The sequence below is a fragment of the Nilaparvata lugens genome, chromosome 3, assembly GCF_014356525.2.
Source record: "Nilaparvata lugens isolate BPH chromosome 3, ASM1435652v1, whole genome shotgun sequence".
Taxonomy (NCBI): Eukaryota; Metazoa; Arthropoda; class Insecta; order Hemiptera; family Delphacidae; genus Nilaparvata; species Nilaparvata lugens.
In genome coordinates, this window is record NC_052506.1 from 19,267,058 (window position 1) to 19,289,192 (window position 22,135).

Sequence of the window (22,135 nt, forward strand, 5' to 3'; positions counted from 1 at the left end):
TTATAATTTTTGTGGCTACCCCATGAAGCTAATTTTAGCTTATATTGGGGCATTGTACATACTCAGAGATATTTTTGCAAGATTTGAATTTATAGATGGTAATGCTTTAAGAAATACAAATTTGTAGATGCGTTTATTTCGTGATAATAATGTAATAATGATATTTTTATCTATTGAATTGTGGAGTAGTAATTTTCATTTCTATTTTTACTTGTCTAATAATAATAATGCAAAATAATGATGATAATAATAATAGGAAATTACAAAACATTCATAACAATTCAATAATTATTATACTGTAATTACACTTACGAGCGTAATGGTATGGGACTGGCTCAACATTCCTCATCTTATGTGTCATACTGAGCTTGGCGTGACATGCATCCAGCAAACATCTTTTCAGCCACATCACACAGTTCTCTTTGTTCTCGTTTATCAAATGGTCTGAAAAATAAAATTGCCAAAACTGTTCAAGGTGTAGGCTCAACAGAAATTGTATGAATATTCTGATTGAATTTAATTATATCATTATTATTATAATTGAATTTAATTATATGCAGTCTGAATCTGTTCTTATTCAGTCTGTTCTTTTAGATAAAAATGTATTTTTGTGGATAACTACGTTTTCCAAATTGTTTGAAGGGTTTTATACTTCGAGAAGAAATGTGATTGATTCGAATATTGATTGTGAAGGTACAGAACCATGTAATGAAAAGATATGATTGATTATAGTTTTTGAGAGAAACTTATCAATGCTGGCCTTTCTCGAGAAGCATGATACAAATTTTATTTTGAGATGATATCAATCTATTTATTTATGAATACGAGTAATAGATACCGTGCCCTGCCCAGATTCCCCGGAAATGTTCTTATGATTTTCTCATTTCATATAGCTAGAGTGTGATTGATAATTTTAAATTATGAATATTCAGAATAAAAAATGAATACTCCTGCTCAGAAAGCGTCTCGATTTCCCCTAAATTATCTTATTATCATTAAGGTTTTCACACATGTTATATTACACTACTATACATTATACTATATACTACATGTATACGGTACGGTATGTAGAGTGTGATTGATAAATTTTGAATAATGAACAAAATTTGACTCAACTAAAGATGTTGAGAATAAAATTTCCCTTCTCCTTTGTATACTGTTGAAGATTTATTTGTGATCAGAAATGAGTCTATATGCGTATTATTATCTAAATAACTGAAAAATGCCTCTGTCTATGCCTAGTCTATGTTGCATTGACATATATAAACTGTTCTAATTTTTCGTAATCATGATATATCATGATAATACCTCAGAACATATTCAATAAAATAATGTTTGGATAACATTTTCAATATACAAAATTGTATGGAGAATATTCTTAATATATAATATTGTTTGGCAGTGGGGCAATTATTTACTTATTGACTAATTCATTAAACAATAGAAACTGTTTTTGCCAAACAGTAAATCATACCTCGAAGAACTTTGATTTCATTCAAGCTCTCATTGGCAGATTTCGATGGAATATTATTACTATTATTTTTATTCACCTTCGATGATTGTGACAATGTATCCTAGAACAAAAGACATGATTATGCCGAGTAACATAAAGCACTTATCTAGTAATCTGTATTCTATAAGCATAAAGAGCAAGAGAAAAGGAAAATAAATGGAAAATGGCTATGATTGTGAAACATAATATAGAATTTAAGATACCAGTTTATACAGGGTGTTTCAGAAGTAGTGTCGAGAATTTTAGGGTATTGTACCTGGATGCTAGGAGACTACAAATGTCATATTTGAAGTGTCCAAAACTCAGCGGTTATCCTTATAGCTGCCATTTTGTTTTTTTCACTTAAAAATTTTTATCTCAAGAACGAAATGTTGTATTGATCTGAAATTTGGCATGAATATTATGCTATTAAGACTCAACTATAAAAAATAAAAAAAAATTTTTCGTTGGAATTTTTCAAAATGGCGGCCATTTTAATTTTTGATGGCGAATATCTCGAAAACCGTCCATTTTACAGAAAATTTACAAGAGACAAAAAAGTTAGCAAATTTTTTCACAATTCCAATGATACCTAATTTATTAAGATTGGTCGAAGAATAACAGAGAAATTAATTTTTTTCGTACTGCATGCATGACCACTTTTCACCATTTAAAGATCAATATTAATTTTTTAATTCCAGATGTATTTAAGATGAAGCTTTGAAACTCGGTATGGCTCCATATGGGCAAACAGATGATTTTACAATGGTTTTCAGATGATAATGTTTGTCTTGTAAAAGTATTGTTGTTTCATTAAAAGTAAAGAACCAGATGTAGTGCTTCCTATTTCTTAGTCTCACGTTTCCAAGGTCTTATCTCTATCTTAAATTTCCAGTTTCAATATTTTCTTACGTTGCTTCTACACAAATATTTAATTATTGTAATGGAATTTAGTTCGCTGGAGTACACCGATATTCACTTCATGTATGGAGCAGCTCTTGGCAATGCGACCGAAGCAAGAAGAATGTATGCAGCTGCATTTCCAAACCGCCGTCTCCCTTCCGACAGGTGTTCACAAGAACTCACAATCGGCTGAGAGAAGTTGGTTCATTTGAACGGAACAGGGTAATTGCTGGTAGGCCTCGAGCAGTTCGAAATGTTGCTTTTGAAGAGGAAGTATTGCAGAAATTCGATTTCAATCCTAGAACGAGTACGAGAGCAGTTGCAAAGCAAATCAATTCAAGTGCTTCTTCTGTGTGGCGTGTACTAAACAAGGAAAGACTTCACCCCTTCCGCTTTCAAAAAGTTCACTCATTGGTTGAACGCGACTATGAGCCAAGAGTAAACTGTGCCCGTTGGTTTCTTCAGCAAGACATTATCCAACCAAATTTTCTAGAAAATGTGTTATTTACCGATGAGTCCAGCTTTACAAGAGAAGGAATCTTCAACTCTCGCAACAGTCACGTCTGGGCCTTAGACAATCCTCATGAGGTCAAAGTGCGTGGTTATCAGCATAGATTTTCGCTGAATGTTTGGACGGGTATCTTAGGTAATCGCGTGATTGGACCATACATTCTTCCTAATCGTCTGAATTCTCCCACGTACATTACTTTTTTAAGAGACATACTACCAGAACTTTTGGAAGATGTGCCTCTTGCAAACAGATATAATATTTGGTTTCAACATGATGGTGCCCCTGCTCATTTCGGAAATGTTACGGACTTTCTGAACATGACCTATCGTCAGCGGTGGATTGGGCGGGGTGGACCAGTACCGTGGCCCGCACGTTCACCTGACCTCAACCCTTTAGATTTTTTTTCTGGGGCCATATGAAAGACCTTGTTTACAGCACGCCAGTAGAAAACGAAGAAGACCTTGTGGCAAGAGTGGTTGCTGCAGCAGGTGCCATTCAAGATGATGAAAATGCTTTTATAGCAGTTCGACGGTCCATGATTGAAAGGTGCAGACTGTGTAATCAAGTTGAAGGACGGCATTTTGAGCAATTGCTGCATTAGTATCAGTGAACCGATTTGAGTGAAATTAATATTTTTCAATGTAAAATAAAATTTGGAGGAAAGTTATTCTTGTATATTTCTGTAATAAGAACGGTTTTCATGAAATTATAAAAAAAATTAATATTGATCTTTAAATGGTGAAAAGTGGTCATGCATGAAGTACGAAAAAAATTAATTTCTCTGTTATTCTTCGACCAATCTTAATAAATTAGGTATCATTGGAATTGTGAAAAAATTTGCTAACTTTTTTGTCTCTTGTAAATTTTCTGTAAAATGGACGGTTTTCGAGATATTCGCCATCAAAAATTTAAAATGGCCGCCATTTTGAAAAATTTTTTTTTTATTTTTTATAGTTGAGTCTTTATAGCATAAATATTCATGCCAAATTTCAGATCAATACAACATTTCGTTCTTGAGATAAAAATTTTTAAGTGAAAAAAACAAAATGGCAGCTATAAGGATAACCGCTGAGTTTTGGACACTTCAAATATGACATTTGTAGTCTCCTAGCATCCAGGTACAATACCCTAAAATTCTCGACACTACTTCTGAAACACCCTGTATAAGACATTATTTATATAAGCAATTTGATTTCCAAGTTGAATACAAAAATAATATGTTTAGGAAGTAATTGAAATTTATTGAATGATCAATAATTTGAAATGAGTTACCAGGCTCATACTAAGATACAAATTACCAGATATTATTTTTTCTTTTATTTATCTTATACTATACTTAATAGATTCACCTGCAATAATGGCACCTGCTGCAGCAACCACTCTTGCCACAAGGTCTTCTTCGTTTTCTACTGGCGTGCTGTAAACAAGGTCTTTCATATGGCCCCAGAAAAAAAAATCTAAAGGGTTGAGGTCAGGTGAACGTGCGGGCCACGGTACTGGTCCACCCCGCCCAATCCACCGCTGACGATAGGTCATGTTCAGAAAGTCCGTAACATTTCCGAAATGAGCAGGGGCACCATCATGTTGAAACCAAATATTATATCTGTTTGCAAGAGGCACATCTTCCAAAAGTTCTGGTAGTATGTCTCTTAAAAAAGTAATGTACGTGGGAGAATTCAGACGATTAGGAAGAATGTATGGTCCAATCACGCGATTACCTAAGATACCCGTCCAAACATTCAGCGAAAATCTATGCTGATAACCACGCACTTTGACCTCATGAGGATTGTCTAAGGCCCAGACGTGACTGTTGCGAGAGTTGAAGATTCCTTCTCTTGTAAAGCTGGACTCATCGGTAAATAACACATTTTCTAGAAAATTTGGTTGGATAATGTCTTGCTGAAGAAACCAACGGGCACAGTTTACTCTTGGCTCATAGTCGCGTTCAACCAATGAGTGAACTTTTTGAAAGCGGAAGGGGTGAAGTCTTTCCTTGTTTAGTACACGCCACACAGAAGAAGCACTTGAATTGATTTGCTTTGCAACTGCTCTCGTACTCGTTCTAGGATTGAAATCGAATTTCTGCAATACTTCCTCTTCAAAAGCAACATTTCGAACTGCTCGAGGCCTACCAGCAATTACCCTGTTCCGTTCAAATGAACCAACTTCTCTCAGCCGATTGTGAGTTCTTGTGAACACCTTGTCGGAAGGGAGACGGCGGTTTGGAAATGCAGCTGCATACATTCTTCTTGCTTCGGTCGCATTGCCAAGAGCTGCTCCATACATGAAGTGAATATCGGTGTACTCCAGCGAACTAAATTCCATTACAATAATTAAATATTTGTGTAGAAGCAACGTAAGAAAATATTGAAACTGGAAATTTAAGATAGAGATAAGACCTTGGAAACGTGAGACTAAGAAATAGGAAGCACTACATCTGGTTCTTTACTTTTAATGAAACAACAATACTTTTACAAGACAAACATTATCATCTGAAAACCATTGTAAAATCATCTGTTTGCCCATATGGAGCCATACCGAGTTTCAAAGCTTCATCTTAAATACATCTGGAATTAAAAAATTAATATTGATCTTTAAATGGTGAAAAGTGGTCATGCATGCAGTACGAAAAAAATTAATTTCTCTGTTATTCTTCGACCAATCTTAATAAATTAGGTATCATTGGAATTGTGAAAAAATTTGCTAACTTTTTTGTCTCTTGTAAATTTTCTGTAAAATGGACGGTTTTCGAGATATTCGCCATCAAAAATTTAAAATGGCCGCCATTTTGAAAAATTTTTTTTTATTTTTTATAGTTGAGTCTTTATAGCATAAATATTCATGCCAAATTTCAGATCAATACAACATTTCGTTCTTGAGATAAAAATTTTTAAGTGAAAAAAACAAAATGGCAGCTATAAGGATAACCGCTGAGTTTTGGACACTTCAAATATGACATTTGTAGTCTCCTAGCATCCAGGTACAATACCCTAAAATTCTCGACACTACTTCTGAAACACCCTGTATAAGACATTATTTATATAAGCAATTTGATTTCCAAGTTGAATACAAAAATAATATGTTTAGGAAGTAATTGAAATTTATTGAATGATCAATAATTTGAAATGAGTTACCAGGCTCATACTAAGATACAAATTACCAGATATTATTTTTTCTTTTATTTATCTTATACTATACTTAATAGATTCAAATAATAAAAATATTATGATACAGCTTTATTTTTCAAGAATAATACTCTTTAGATAGGACTATTCTATCTATAATAAAAAATGTGCGCTAGAAATGGAAATAAATCCCACATTAATTATATCCAAAGCAGTCTACCTCGAACTTCAATTTTCAATTGATCTAAGAATACTTATTGGAGAAACAATAGAAAAAATAGACATTGATAAAATTCTATATGAGTAATAAGTTTTACCAGATTTTTATTTAATATTAATCACAACTAGAGAACTATTCAAATTTAGCTATAAAGTAAAATTAAGTGAATCTAGTTGATATTTTAGCTTATTTAGTTTCTGCAGAAGATATTGCACACAATGATTAAATTACCAACTAATGATTCAATTCTGTACTCTGATACTATTCAGAGGCAATCTAATCCTAATATTTTCTACGATAAATCAGAGACGTGGTGATTCTGAATTTTTACTGGGAATTTATCTGGCAATTCTGTAATTCACTGTCTAATTTTACAATCAAAATCATAGAATTGGTCACAACTTTTACGTAAGACAATTCAACCTTCAATTTATTGAATTTGTGGAAATTACAAAGCTTATGTCATTGGTTCACTCAGAATCAAAATTAATTTATATACAACGACAAGTATGGAAACAAGTAAGTTATAGGCCATGACGTGAAAGACGTTAATTAATTTGAATTCAAATACATGGTAATGTAATACATGCTATATAGGCTACCATAAAGAAAAAATGAAGAGTTTTCATTGTTTTTCATTATTTGTTTATGATTTATACGGTACCATACTCTCCCAGTGTGCGAGAAGCATTTAAATGACTATTGTGTGTATATTTAATGATAACATAATGAAGATTAATAAGAGGCTCAAGTCTGAAGTTCATCTGACGCATCTTTTACTTCTTCAAGTACTACGATGATTTAGTATTACTACCAGAAGGCTACTAATATGCAAATAGGTCAATGCACTTCACAAGACTTACAATATCACGCGGGTTTCTAATACCGGTACCTTCTGTTTACAGCACCAAGTGAAGAGAGCTTCAACTGGAAATAAGTATCACACATTATTGTAACACCTGTGCACAATAAAGTTAGGAAAACATTAGGATCAAGCAGTTGAATTTAGTCTGCCAAATGTTCTAGGTTGTGATTCAAGTGGAGCAACACAGGTACAGAGACATGTCAAAACAGAATCAAAACAAATAATATAGGTAGCAATATTCAATTAAGATCAACGAAAGTATGACAGTCGACTCACAAAATCTGGCTCTTTCTTTATAAATTCATCAAACTCCAAGTCACTAATAACGTCTTGTTTCAACAGTTGCTCTATCACCTGTTGAACATTAATGCGGTGAGTTACTTGAAATCTGAAAATCTCCAATCAGTTCATAGAATTAGTGAGTTGATCACATCAATGTGCAATACAATACTTTAGAATAATATGAAATTAAGACTACAATATTATAGAAGTAAATTAAAGTTTCTATTATTAGAAATGACAACATTATAAAATATTATTAAGATTATAAAAACTATGAGAGAAAATTATGACTGTAATATTTCATGAAGATAAATTGAAATTTCTAGTTGTGGAACTGACAAAAGTCTCAAGTAGTTTCAATTAATGATCAGTTCCACAAATCAATGTTTGTTCCACTAATTTTAATGTAGAATATGACAAACACCATTTTCATTGGTATAATAAGGTATGCACTCAGTTGAAATAGTTAATATTTTTCTAAGTCTAAAATAATTGATAGGGTTGTTACACAATAATCTTTCACTATTCCAGAGTACCCTAAGAAATTCTCAATCAATAATATTAAATAAAAAAATAAATTTTGGTTAAAAAAGTTAAAAATAACTCAACATTTTGTATACAGGATTCTTCAAAATGATGAAATAATTAACACATTCATTGTAATTGTGGTGTAAGTCTGAAGCTCATTTTCTACTGTTTGATAAATAATGTTATGGAGGTATTCTATCAGTAATTGTGAATGCTTAACTGCCTATTACGACAATAATATATTTTCTTCATCTGAACTCATCCGAACAATCTCTAGAGCGCTATCTAAAAAATAAATTTCTAATTATTGAGTCCTTACAATTAATGAAATGATTGATAAATTAATGTGTAAAACATGATTTTACAAAAATGTTAGGCCTACAATTTTTCGACATTCAATTTTCTCAACGTCACCGTGTATGAAATAGTCATATTGGAAGACATCTGCAGATCTAGATACGTTAGGTACCTAGATTACAATTCATGCAGTGGGATACTGATAGAAAGTGAATTTTTTAAATTTCTTCATCAATTGATTTTGTGTCTTATCCACTTTATTTGTATGGAAAAGATGGTTGAAAACATTGAAAGTATTATCTGAAATAATGCATTTGAAAAAATTAAACCTACTCAAACACAGACTTTTGAATTTGTTTTATTGGTAGTGTATCCTATTAGAATTGAATTATTATAGTGAATGTTTTTTAAATAGGTCCATAATTTTGGGTACAACATTTTCATTCCCAAGTAGGAACATTCTCAAAAAAACCTATTGAAATTGAAAATTGTTATGAGTAAGTTATTGAGAGTATATTGGAACATTTGATAAGAATGCTAATGATGATGATGATGATGTTGATAAAAATTGACAATGAACGAACCCCGATCCGAGTTTTGTTGAGAACACCACTCTCTGTGAAGCAGTTGAGTACCCTGCCGATTGGGTCTGACGAACAAGCACTTTTAACGTAATACTTGTGCAAGTTCTTTGAATCATCCTTGCTCCATCTGTAATCAACGTACAATGTACACGATTTAGAAGGCTAAAACTCAATTAAAACTTGCAATATTCGCCACGTCTACATTCATTTTTCAATCTAATAATTGATGAATAGAACAGGAATTCACCACTTCCAGATTGAATGAATGAATTTATTTTACCAAAAACAAAATACAAAAAAGCTTTACAAAAAATAAATATAAGTATATGCTAATGCACTTAAACCAAGATACATACATTTATTTAATTAGATATAACGAAATGATATCCTTGATTATTATAAATAATAGTTATAAAATGAAGATTTAATTTTATGTTCACATGCATAAGTACAGTAGGTGAGGCAAAAACACCGGCAAAAGGAAGATTCCTTGTGCGCCAGTGTGAGTCGTAAATCAGCTTAATCAGGGATGTAATATATCAACTTAAATTTAGCATATGAAGTGTTCGAAAATATAATTTATAATATGAAATTGATTATTGTATCAATAATCACAGATTAATATTAATAGAAAATCAAGCAAGGAATATGACGTTATTAATTGATGAAAACCTGTGTGCCTTGATTATGGTCATTTGGCTGAATCGTTTGTTATTTTGATGTTAGCTTTAAATAAATGAATAATGATAGTGAAAAAAGAGTAGAAATAAGTTACCCAGAGCTCAAACTCTCTCCCTGTTTCAACTTTTTATGGTCAGCCGGCTGCGGCACTGGTAAGTTCACAAATTTATGAACCACATATTCGATAAGATCAGACCAATCCTGTAAAAATATACATTTATTAACACTAGTCCTTCTAACGCTCCCCCCCCCCTATAAATTTGAAAAAAATCAGCTTCTAAACACCCCCCCCACTATACAAAAATCAAGTCAGCAGTCTTTTCGAACACTGATGACATTTTTTTGCGGGGATCCCACAATATCTCTATTACATCCCATCTTTTCCTCTTAATTGAAGGAAATTTATTGTTGAAAGACAGGTTAATTCAATAATGGAATAATAGATATAACAAAAAGTTTTGAGAATTACGAAAAGTATTTTTAGTATTTCATATTATTGAACAAGAAACAAATCAGGTTCAAAACCTCCTTTACCTAATTTCAAATCATTCATAACAAATGAAACTTTTGTTACAGTTTTATTATGAATTGAAATATTAAATATTATTATTAATTTTCAAGCGTATTATTATTTTTTAAACGAAAAGTTAGTTTCTTGAAAATACATACTATTGAACATACTTTACCACATAACCGGTACTTATACTAAAGCAAATTTGATGTACGGAATAGTTATTCGATTTTGAACTATTTTTCAGGACACTACCGTCTAATTTTCAATTATAATTTATTGAAATCTAGTACTCACTTGTGGAGCGCTTTTTGTTTTCAGATCCATTTCCAACACTGCTGTCTTCATCTCGTTGTCATTGGCAAGTCGGTCAGTATCGGTGGTGGTTTTCTTACTTTATTATTGAGTCAAACAGTTTGTGGGTCTTGAAGCTCAGTTGCTGGTTTAAGATGTTTTGTGGATCAGTTTTCATCCACTCTAGTGGATTGCTCTAGTGTGTTGAGTTAGCTTCTTTAGTTTTTGTGTGTAATATTTTTAAATTGCTGTTGATGTCTGTGTATGTGTTGTTGTTTTCTATTAGATGTGTAGCAAAGGTTTATTCTGGATTGGTGGTGAACTTCAAGTCCCATAAACTGATGACTCAATAATAAAATTGAAAAATGAAACCACCAGCACCACCGATACTAACCGACCGCATTATACCTGCCAATGATAATGAGATGAAGACAGCAGTGTTGGAAATGGATTTGATAATTCAAAAGCGCTCCACACGTGAGTACTAGTTTTTGATAAGTATTATTCAAAAATTAGATTGTAGTGTCATCAAAAATAGTTCAAAATCGAATTATCAACTAGCAGTTTGTCATGGATTGTGGAATAGATGAATAAGTTATTATTTTTACAGAGCTGTGATAATCTTTTCGTATAGGCACTTCTAGTCGATGAAATCCAGTCTTTCCAAAAAATTTCAAAGACATTCTCCGAGGTATAAGTAACTGGTCACAGTAAAGAGAATTAACATTCTATAATTATTTTAAAAATCTATAGATGATCAATAAAATTTATTACTATACCTGAACTAAGTAAAAATCAAGAAAATAATGATTACAAAAGGAAACTGAAAACCATAGAAAAAATTATATCATTTATGAGTTCTGCAAGAGATTCTGTAAATATGTAGTCGAGTAGGTAGGTAGTTCGTTTTCGTATTTGAGCATCTCAATTGTTCAACTGTATTGTTGTACTGAAAAACTAAATTATACAATAAATAAAAGATAAATTGCTGAAATGTAAGGAATACTGAATAAATTTTTTTTTATCAATCATAAATGCATTGAATTGAGAAAAATTCGCAATTTACGAACTCACTGTTTGATATGATCAGAAATTGAAGAACGACGATTTGCTGGACGATTACATTTTTCCAAGAAAATTAGAAGATTATGGTTGGTAACAATAACATCTTGCAGGTATTGTTTACTCTGCAATGTTGGATCAAAATATCTCAGTAGTAGAAGAAATAGGTACTTGAGTTCTTCGGTGGAAGATATTTGTTCTAAAAAAGAAAATTTACATTATTAAAATCAGAATTTACTTTTTATTAAAATTCAACTTATTATTAGCATCAATTACTAGGTACTCAAATTTTTATACGGTAAATTTCTGTGTAATATATTATTTATTCATAAATAAAATCAGTAGAAGATTTTCGAATGTTGCAAGTATTAAAATGGTTGGTTCACTCACCCTGAAGATGTTTGATTTCATCCTCATCTTGTTCTTCAAGGTGCGAAAACTTTTTGTAAGTTTCAACTGTTTGCAAAACTTCTCTCAATGCGGTTACCACCTGTAATATTATATCAATTGTGATAAGTGTGTTGTGTCAATACTCTAGGGCATTGTTCCTGGATAAAAAACATATCTTAATACAATATTTAAATTGTCCGGAAGTCTTCAGTTACTCACACATCGGCCATTTTGATTTTTTTACTTATTATATTTTTTTCTAAATAATGGTTGAACATACGAAATTGAAACTCTGTAAAATTATTTATAACAACTAGACAAAGCTACAAAAAATTATGATAATTTTTCAAATTCATAAAACAAAATGGCGGCTATTTGAAATGTTGTTTCTTAAATAACTCAGAAACCTTTGGTGTAACAAAAACTACAAGAATAACTTTTTCTAGTAAATTTAATTTGAAAAATGATCATAATTTTTGTAGCTTTGTCTAGTTGTTATAAATGATTGTGCAATGTTTCAATTTCGTATGTTCAACCATTATTTAAAAAACAAATGAGTGAAAAAAGCAAAATGGCCGCTGTGTGAGTAACTGAAAGACTTCCTAAAAATTTAAACATGATATTTAGATATGTTTTTTACCCAGGAACAATGCCCTAGAGTATTGGTAGGGAGATCGTAAACACTCTGTATAATTCAAGAATGATGATTGATGAAGATCATTCAAGAAATATGATAGCTTATTATGTAATTAAAAATTACATGAGGCTGTTTTTCTTGAGTGGAATAACTTTCATCCATAACAATCTACATAAGTGAAAGAACAAGATTAAGATGATCTTTGAAATTTTAGTAAGTAGGCTACTAACAATGCAATATATCAGGCTAAATATGTTGGAAAATGAAACTTTAATAGTGTTGGAGTTTTAAGGTAGAAAGATAATATAGTCAGAAAACATTTGGAAATTTGAGTGATAGAATAACATTTCTGGAAAATTTTACATCTATAGACAGATGTGTTATTCAGATTTGAATTTCCAGAGTAAGTAGCAATTGGATTTATAAATGACATTTATGTAACAGAATTCTGCACTATAAGGTTGCTATGAAATATTGAAATCTTGAATATAATGTTATAAGATGTTTAGAATTTTATAAATAGCATACTATATGAGAAATATTTCATTTGGATCAAGCACCAATCTCTATGATCTGAATTTTGCACTCGATATTTTTCTTACTATTTCTAATCAATTTTAACACTTAATCAGGGAATGATTGTTTCTTCTAGTTACAATGATGATGTATTATTATATAGGAATGAGTCTCACCAGATGGATTCTTCGAATGAAGGGAGATAGATTGGCTTCAGGCTGTTGCTTTGATATCTCTAGTTGCTCACAGAGATTGACACCTTCGAATGTGAGATACGACACTGTTTCATATGAGAGAACCGGACTGAAAACATGCAAACAGTATTCAAGTTGAGTAATAATATGCAAGATCGATTTGATTTGATAATTCATTCATCGCTAAAAAATACAGATTGTTCATGATGGTCAAACAATATTGAATTGGCTAAAGTCTGTCTAGAGTTTAATGTCTAAAGCATAGACTTATTATGATGTAAAATAGAATAATGATTTTCGAATTTTAGGATAAAATTCAACAAGGAATTTGTTTTTAGGATAAATTCAACAACACAACATAACAAATTACCGTACTAGTGTTAAAAAAAAACTGTGACACCATACACTAGTTCTGGAATAACGCAATCATGATATAAATACTATTTTAATCTTTGTTCCCATTCTTGTATTTGTATGAAATAAATAGATATTATTGCTTCAGTATTGTACAAGATATGTATTGTACAGTTGAAATTAGAATGAGAATTCTTTCTCCACACACAGATAGTCCATAAGGAGAAATACATATATACATTTGTGAGGCTTTCACATGCCTAGGCAAGACAACTAGAGCGATATTGCATCTCTTGTTTTCTATCGCTGAGCTGGTCATGGGTTCGAGTCCTGTTCAGTCGGACATGTGTCACCTGCTCACCTTATTCAATATTTCTATACTTTATATTTCTTCGAAACAAAATAAAAATAGTTTTATATTTTTTTGTATTTTATCATTTTTTTAGATGATTTTAATCTTATTTCAATAACTGTGGGAGCCCTACAAAGAAAAAGTGAATACTAATATTTCGTGTGTGAATTTGTTTTTTGTAAATAAATAAAATAAATTACTCACTTGAGAACAAAAAAAATCAAGTGGTCATTATTATAGCAATATAATAGAATGGATACCAACCTCACATGCTCCAGATCAAGTTCAAGCTGAGAAGCGAACTTGAGGAAGTAAGTGATAAGCCAGAAGAAGTGAGACGTGTCGATCTGCGCATGCAAGCTTGTCAAAAGTTGCAACTGGAGTTCGTGCACGAGACAGCTATATCCTTTCAGAAGAAAGTCAACTGTGAACTCTTTCAATAGATGGGTGATATCTTCGTCGCTCGGTGTATGGTGGAGTAGGGCTTTCATATTCATCCTGTGAAATAATTTTTTCAATAATTGTTTTTGAGAACATTTAGTATGAAAGTTATTAATTTAATTGATATGGTTTTTTGTTGGTAGGGGGATCCTCGCGGGAAGGTCTCACATTGCCTGAATAAAAAATTCAAACCTTACTATTGTCCATATACTTCGGCCGGGATCGGCCGACAATTTAAGGTTGTGCAAAGGCTAAAAATAAACTTTCTACTGGTGATATTTTTCAAAGTTTTTGATTATGTGTATCATCAAGCTATAAAAACGGAAAAGTTTTCTCAGGAAAACATTTTTTTCCTCATCACTTTTTCAGATATGAGCGCCTAAAGTTTAAATTTTTGGGACAGAACATTTCAAATTCGGTAAGAGTTCAATCCATGAGATTTAGAGGATAAATTCTTCATTGTACTTTTGATCAAATAAAACAAAAATGTTCTGAAAATATAAATTTTTGAGAAAGTTATTCAATTTACTAAAAATGACATAAAATAACTTTTAGTTGAATTATTTTTGGGTAATTGAATAACTTTCACAAAAATTGATATTTTCAGAAGATTTTTGTTTTATTCAATCAACAATAATCTGAAGAATTTATCCTATAGAACTCATGGATTGAACTCTTACTGAATTTGAAATGTTCTGTCCCAAAAAATTAATCTTTAGGCGCTCATATCTCGAAAAGTAATGATTGGAAAAAATGTTTCCCTGAAAAAACTATTTCATTTTGATAGTTTGATGACATACAAATCGAAAAACTTTGAAAATTATCACCAAAAGAAAGTTTATTTTTAGCCTTTGCACAGCCTTAACGGACCCATCCGATACTAGTAACACTACATTCACAAGAATTGATCAACAACAAGTTTAAATCAATTGTTAAATAATCATTTTATCAGTATAGTATTCATTAACTTGAGACGAATAATTTCATCAATACGGTATCGACTGAAAGGTATTTTATATTTTAAGTGTGAAATATTTAATAAGACAAATATTTTCAGCAGAGTTGTTTATGGGTACTTATTTTGGCAATTCAGTTGAAATAATAGAATGGATTAGTAGGTACTTACGAGTTAGCTTTACTTCTTTTTATCAGCTTTTTTCTACGCCATTCCTTTTTCTCGTGCAGCATTACAATTTTACCGACATGGTATCGGGCTTTATGGATCATATTGGTTGGCTTCTGGTGCACAGGCTTTGAGTTTCTGTCGAGGAAAATTGAAAATGAATGAACATCTAGAATAATCATGACAAAAGATATTCAGTAATTTTTCAAATGATAAAAAATTGGTATCGATTCTTTATACAGAATTTTGTATACATTAACGTGAGGTAATTAAAATTCATATTATTTGCATGAAAAGGTTCTTAAAAATTGCTGTTCTGTTTTAAAAAAATAATCATTATTTATCATTCCACATTTCTTATTCAGGTCAGTAGCTAGCGGATGCTTTTTTTGTAAAATTAAACTATAAATAATGTACTGTGGACAGCAGTGGGAGAGAAAAAAATGAGGCAAATCATTACATTTTTCCCAACCGAAGTTTGGCAATATGAGAATTAGAGTATTTATTATATCAGTCCTACCTAATAATATACATATTTCATATTTTGTGTCATTTTCAAATAAATACAATAATTACCAAAGTACAAAACTTTAGTGTGTATTATCAGTAGAATAATAGAATCTAGGTTTTCATAGAGAAAAGATAGCATAAGAAGATATATTATGGTTTAGGGCCTTTGTGTTCCAAATTTCCCGTTATCATTAATTTAGCGTATGGCATATTTGTCAAATTTTGAAAATTTTACACATTTCACTGTTAACTGAAGCCGATTGTCCTAGTAGTTATTTTTCGTAAAGATAAATGTGACGCTGGTAGTCTCTCATACTGAGCCGTTCTTACACTGTCACCCGTCCAAAATAGTAATAATAGACAGAAATCGACAGTAATCGGCTTGAGTTAACAAAAATCTGCTTGGAATTTGGAACACAAACGACCTATACCATGGGATATCTTCTTATGCTATCTTCTCTATGGCTATACTAACCTCGATATCAATTGTCTTTGTTCTTTAGGGCTACTTTTAATATAAATAGAAATATAAATCTCTGTACCCTTTTAAATTATTTTATCACAACATGTTTTTGAGATTTTTTTTATTTCTATTTACCTATATCAATCTATAAAATATAGCATATTTGTATATTTCATTCATATTACTGTTATCAGTTGTTATACGTCTGAATGATTGCTAAGTTACTTATTTGACTTTATGTTATGTATCTCATATTTATATTTGTCTTGTTATTTTTGTTTATCTTGTTACTATTGTATTCTTTTGAAATTGGTGTATACCGTTGGAAATGTAATAAATAAAATAAAATTAGGCTACCTACTAAAACTTTTGAAAGCAAACAAATCACAGAAAAACTAGTTAGAGCTTTGTATTCATCATTATAAATGTACAAAACAATGAATGAATCATAATAAGGAGTAGTACCGGTACTTGAAGTTTACATGTATTGAATACTCACGTATTTGGAGACTCATCCTCGTTACTGGACGTAGAAATGGAGCCTTGATTTTCGAGCTGAGTTCCATAGCCACAGTCGGACAGCTCAGAATTGCAGCCTTTCTTCGAAGGAGGTGCTGAGTTGCCACTGGATGAGCCTGGTCCATCATTGCTGTTGCTCCATGATCTTGTACTGGTATGGGTCTGAAAATCAGAAAAACCGTTAGTTGAATTTATTTTAGGATAGTGATATGCCTACATATTTATTTATTTAGGATCCATTTACATCCCTGGGATTATCAATAATCAATAGCCGAGATACTTTCAAAATAGCATTGATCATTGCATAAGTTTCTTGAACGCTCACCCAAGTGAAGCTATCACTTTATTTCCTAGTGATGAATCCAATCATTTGTTTCCTCATACTTGACATACTTGGAATATAATAAAACAAATACAAGGCACAGAACTTTAGATTACTATGCATAGCGCTAGAGCTTAAGAAGTGTCTAACTGTTAAACACCATACCGGTAGAATATAATTGACACTTATTTCTAATTCCCCCACATAATAAGTTTTGAGGTGAAATGATGGAATGTGGCATAATATCCTGCTGGAAGCAGAATCCTCCAAGGTTTTTGTCACTATCTTTCAGGAACTTCTTAACTATTAAAAATGGATAGAATCTAATGTATTCTTACTCCAATTTACAAGATACAGTTTTTAGTGAGAAAAGCAATTCATGAAATATTATTATCACACACTACAAATATATTTTGAATTCTTTAACGAAGCTAGCTACAGAAACAATAATTCTAATATCACTATTCAACTTTTTGTATCCTGCAACCATGCTAGAATCAGACTAATAATCAACTCTCATCAACACATCAGCCAAAATAAAAGTAATTTCCTTTTTCCAAATATGATAATAGAGTTGATTGTAAATTCCTAAACATTCATAGAAATATTATCGAGGTTGATCTGATACATTCAAATATTTTTTAGAAGCATATATTTAATACCTATCTAAATAAATTCATGGTTTAGATACTTTTCAACTTGAAGTATTCGACTCTAATTGATAAAGTGAAGGAAATTAACCTTCTTCCATTCAAATTTAGAAATTGAAAATTTTTGGGCTAAGCATGTTGGTCCTTTTTTATCATTCCTATGATTTTTAAATTACAAAATGTATATAGATAAATAAATATGGGCTACATGCACACACAATGGCTTGGAAAATCACAAAATAAATACAGAAGGAAAAGACAGAAATGGATGAAATATCAATTCTTGAAATTACATGCAGCTGTGCTTGTGATGTAAGAAACGTTCAAAGGAGGGTCTCAATCTGCAATCAGCCGCGGACAGATTGGAAATAAATAGGTATCTTTCAAGAAGGGAATATTTTAACGTAAGTTTAAACCTTGTCAATGACCTGGGAGAGGAGAGAATATTTTTCTAGAAATTAAAATTTTTCAAAATGCAATAAAGATGAAGTGCTTATTAATATTATTATCATAGTGCTTCAAAAGCAAATAGTTGTGGATCATTTGAAAGTGAGCAATCGTTCTACAAAAAAGCTGAAGCTTGTGATTGAATTAGAGTATAGATTCACCTTGGAATCGCAATGATTAGATCTTTCCGATGAATCATTCTTTTCTTTTTTTCCCTGAGACTTCACATTGATAAAGTGTTTACGATTCATTGAGAAGTTCTTTCTTCCCATCTCTGACATCCAATTCACGTTATGGTTATGATTCTATAACATAATGAAAAATATGAATTCAACACTGACAAACACGAAAACTAACAAATATGTTGTGCAAAATATTCACTAGAGTGCAACAACAATAAAAAAACTGAATTTTCCAGTTGATAAACACACGATGCTATAATATACAGTAATACATCCAGTAGTACAACACAAATATTTGGAATATTGAAGATATTCAGTATTCAGTTCTCGATAAATGTTTACATGTATTTGGGAGCAACACAGATAAAACCATTTTCATACCAACTTGGAAAAATGTTTCTCAACAGACACCCTGCCTATTACCATATTTTGGAAGTTAAAAGAATGGAAAATTGAATGAATATTTTATTTGTGTATCAAATGAATACTTTCAGAGCTTTACTCCTGTAAAGGGCCTGTATAATCATTTTTTATCATTTTATTTAAATATAGTATAATATTATGTTGTATTCTAACATGTATATTTTTGAAAACGGCAATAAATAAAAAACTTTAATTCATGAATTTTATAACTTGTCCGTCAATCGATTTTAATTTATATTAGCTATTATCAGAAATTAAATTAAGTCTTGGAGGACAAGATATATCTCTAACAATTGGAAAAAAAAGTCGGGAGGGAATTGAAAGTATTTGTATCAAAATTTGATTTTATTCAATATAGGTAAAGTTTGAATAATTTTATTTACTTAGGCTACTTATTCCATTTAATGACAGAAATAATATGTAAAAGAACCAAGTTTTACATTTGTTCCTATATGCTTTCCAAACGTGCAAATAGCTTGTAATAGAAAGGTACGTTTTCAAACTTGAATAAATGGGCAACTAGCAACAACGCGTGTATATCATTTCCAAAGACTTAATAACTCAAGTTTCACTTTAGTTGAACTGAGAAACTCTTCCACTCTTCCTCTTTTCAACGTAATCATGATTTTTGTTAGTCCCAGAAATACCTCTTTGGAGGCATCAGTAGCCTCAGGAGGCAGGAAACCCTTACTGCTGGAGGGACTCTATCAAAATTACCTTCTTCTTGTAGAGTATCACGGAGTGAAGAAATGATTCCCTATTTAGTAGACCGAGCGAAGTGAGGTTTTTCAAGTCAACAGTTTTGCATTTCTCTTTATGTTTTTTTGGATTGGCGTATGTATACGGCGAGACGTGGAAATGGATTCTCATGAAATTCGACAGGAATGTTATTTTTTGATTGCGTTTTTGAAATTTCGCATTTCAATGATAATATGAAAGCAAAAGGAATGTCGTCCATACTCCAATATTACCGTGAATTATCAGACTACAGAATTACCGGTATCGATAATATTATTCAGCTAATTAAAAACTTACAAACAATAATACTGTGAAATATGTCTTCTATGTTTAGTTTTGAAGCATATAAATTTGAAAATCTACTTTGTGAAAATACTTGAGAACTGAAAATTTTGTGATTTGAAGAACTACAAGATTTAACCTATTTCGGACTATGTGTTATCTAAATTTGGGAGAGGAATAGCACAAGGTTACCTTATTTTTCCTCTCCCTAACCTTTGATAATGTACTTATTGTATAAATGAATAATGAATAAAGTATCGAGTAGATTAATAATTGCATGCAATTAATAACTCAAGTAACATAGTAACTTAAGTAACATAGTATTTTCTCTCGACCTTTCTCTGCTTTCAACTCGGGCTGACCAGCTGCCTTGAAGGAATTCAGCTTTCGGTGATAGTTGTTTACAGCAGATGATTAGCATTGTCGATACGCTAACCCAATCAGTCATTGGCCGTTTTCATACCGATATCTCGCCGACGCGACACAACAGGACAGAGTTATTTACTTTGATGGACAGTATTAGAGGAGGCAGTGGTTTATAACTGCGCGAGGTCTACTGTTCACAGAACTACTAGTGAGAGTATATTCAATTTTTTCAAACTATTTCTTGTAGCTTTCCAAGGTAATAATGATTTTTCGTTAGTCCTAGAAATACCTGTTTGGAGGCATTACTGCAGGAGGGACTAGGACTGTTGCCATTGGCCGAGTTTGCTGAGCTGCCGGAGCTAGCACTGTTGCGAGCCGCCATACTAGACATGCCGCTGTCCCTGTCTCCGCCCTCACTGCTTCCGGATCCGGATCCGGACATCGGCGAGTGGTTGAGGTCGCGCTCGCTGCTGCCTCCGTTGTCCGACGAGTCCGATGTCGGATCCGACGTCATCATAGACGATGACGAGTCGCCTGAGCCTTGGTCCTACAAGCCACATACGGTACACTTCTACATCACAATATTCATTTAAACTTACAAACAATAGGCTATCTTTGAGTACGTAAAGAAGCCCAGCACAAGTAATTCTCAGAATTGAAGGAAGTTTCCATTTGTAATTGTAAATTGTAGTTTTACTGTAAATAATTGTAATCAGTTTCGGATTGTATTTAGTATTGTGAAAGTGTGAATTAAATTTGTGTATTATTAATATTTGTAGATTACATTTTCAAAATTCAACTTGGCACATTTCAAAGAAAAAGAAGATATGGAAGTGAGTGAGTGAGTGAGTGAGTGAGTGAGTGAGTGAGTCAGTCAGTCAGTCAGTGAGTGAGTGCCATTTCGCTTTTATATATATAGATTCAATTTAATATGTTATACTATCATATAATAATAATTTATTTTTTCTGTATTGTGTATAATTCATTTTTCACAATAAATTTCAATTCAATTAAATAACTTGACTTCTTTTTTTAGAGCAGTTCAGATGAAACATAATAGAAATGCATTTTTGTGAAGTGGAAAAATTATAAGTTATAAGAAATCTGCATTGAGTCTAGATATTGATAATGGTGTGAAAACAAAAAATATATCCACTTAATTGCAATAGATGGACGTCTGACTACTCCTACACTTCAAGGATCTTCATTCAGAAACGAATATTAATTGTTCTCAATGAATGGATGTTACTTTTATATTACTTGTTTGAATTAAATGTCTCAGAAAACTTCAAATATTCTAAGTTAGTCAATGATAGATTTATTTCAAACTTACGGGTGGAGAAGTGTTACTTTCATTATCTTCAGAACTTTCGCTCAACGAAGCCTCAAACCACAAACTGAGCAGTTTTTGCATAATGCTGACGTGTTGATCTTTGTAAACGAGAGCGATCAACTGCACTACGGCTGTACCCCACACTGCCCGGTGCGAGCCGGTCATAAGCTGGATAAGAATCTGGCCAAAAACAATCCATTCATTAATCAATTAATATAACATAGAATATGTATTTGTGAAAGTGTGAACAAATAAAATAACATAGTAGAAGAATAAATGTGAAGTGCGTAATGTCTGATATGACCCTCTTAGAAGGTTTTCATATACCACTGTATTTCAAATAGAATAGAGAGGATAATCAATACGTATAATATTCATAAAATATAAACAGTTCTTTTTGTCAATTTAGAATTTCCTTATGTAAATGAATAAAATTCTCTATCTGGCGGAGTTAGGACTTTTAAGTCCTCTCTACCACTCAATCTCCTTATAGGCCTATTCAATGGATCAAGAATAGGCACTAACCTATCGTAGACAT

General features: G+C 31.7%; 1 protein-coding gene across 1 annotated transcript in view; it reads right to left on the reverse strand.

The window, feature by feature from the left end:
- LOC111059901 (protein timeless) overlaps positions 1-22,135 on the reverse strand; it is a 56,442-nt gene that overhangs the window by 12,802 nt on the left and 21,505 nt on the right. Inside the window, exons 7-20 of the mRNA XM_039422729.1 lie at positions 21,598-21,777; positions 20,554-20,811; positions 18,435-18,578; positions 16,835-17,016; positions 15,366-15,500; positions 14,063-14,296; positions 13,075-13,201; positions 11,746-11,845; positions 11,368-11,554; positions 9,583-9,723; positions 8,808-8,934; positions 7,393-7,470; positions 1,475-1,574; positions 313-444 (exon numbers count right to left, since the gene is read on the reverse strand). Coding sequence (XP_039278663.1) covers positions 313-444; positions 1,475-1,574; positions 7,393-7,470; positions 8,808-8,934; positions 9,583-9,723; positions 11,368-11,554; positions 11,746-11,845; positions 13,075-13,201; positions 14,063-14,296; positions 15,366-15,500; positions 16,835-17,016; positions 18,435-18,578; positions 20,554-20,811; positions 21,598-21,777 — 2,125 coding nt within the window. The remainder of the gene's footprint in view (positions 1-312; positions 445-1,474; positions 1,575-7,392; positions 7,471-8,807; positions 8,935-9,582; positions 9,724-11,367; positions 11,555-11,745; positions 11,846-13,074; positions 13,202-14,062; positions 14,297-15,365; positions 15,501-16,834; positions 17,017-18,434; positions 18,579-20,553; positions 20,812-21,597; positions 21,778-22,135) is intronic.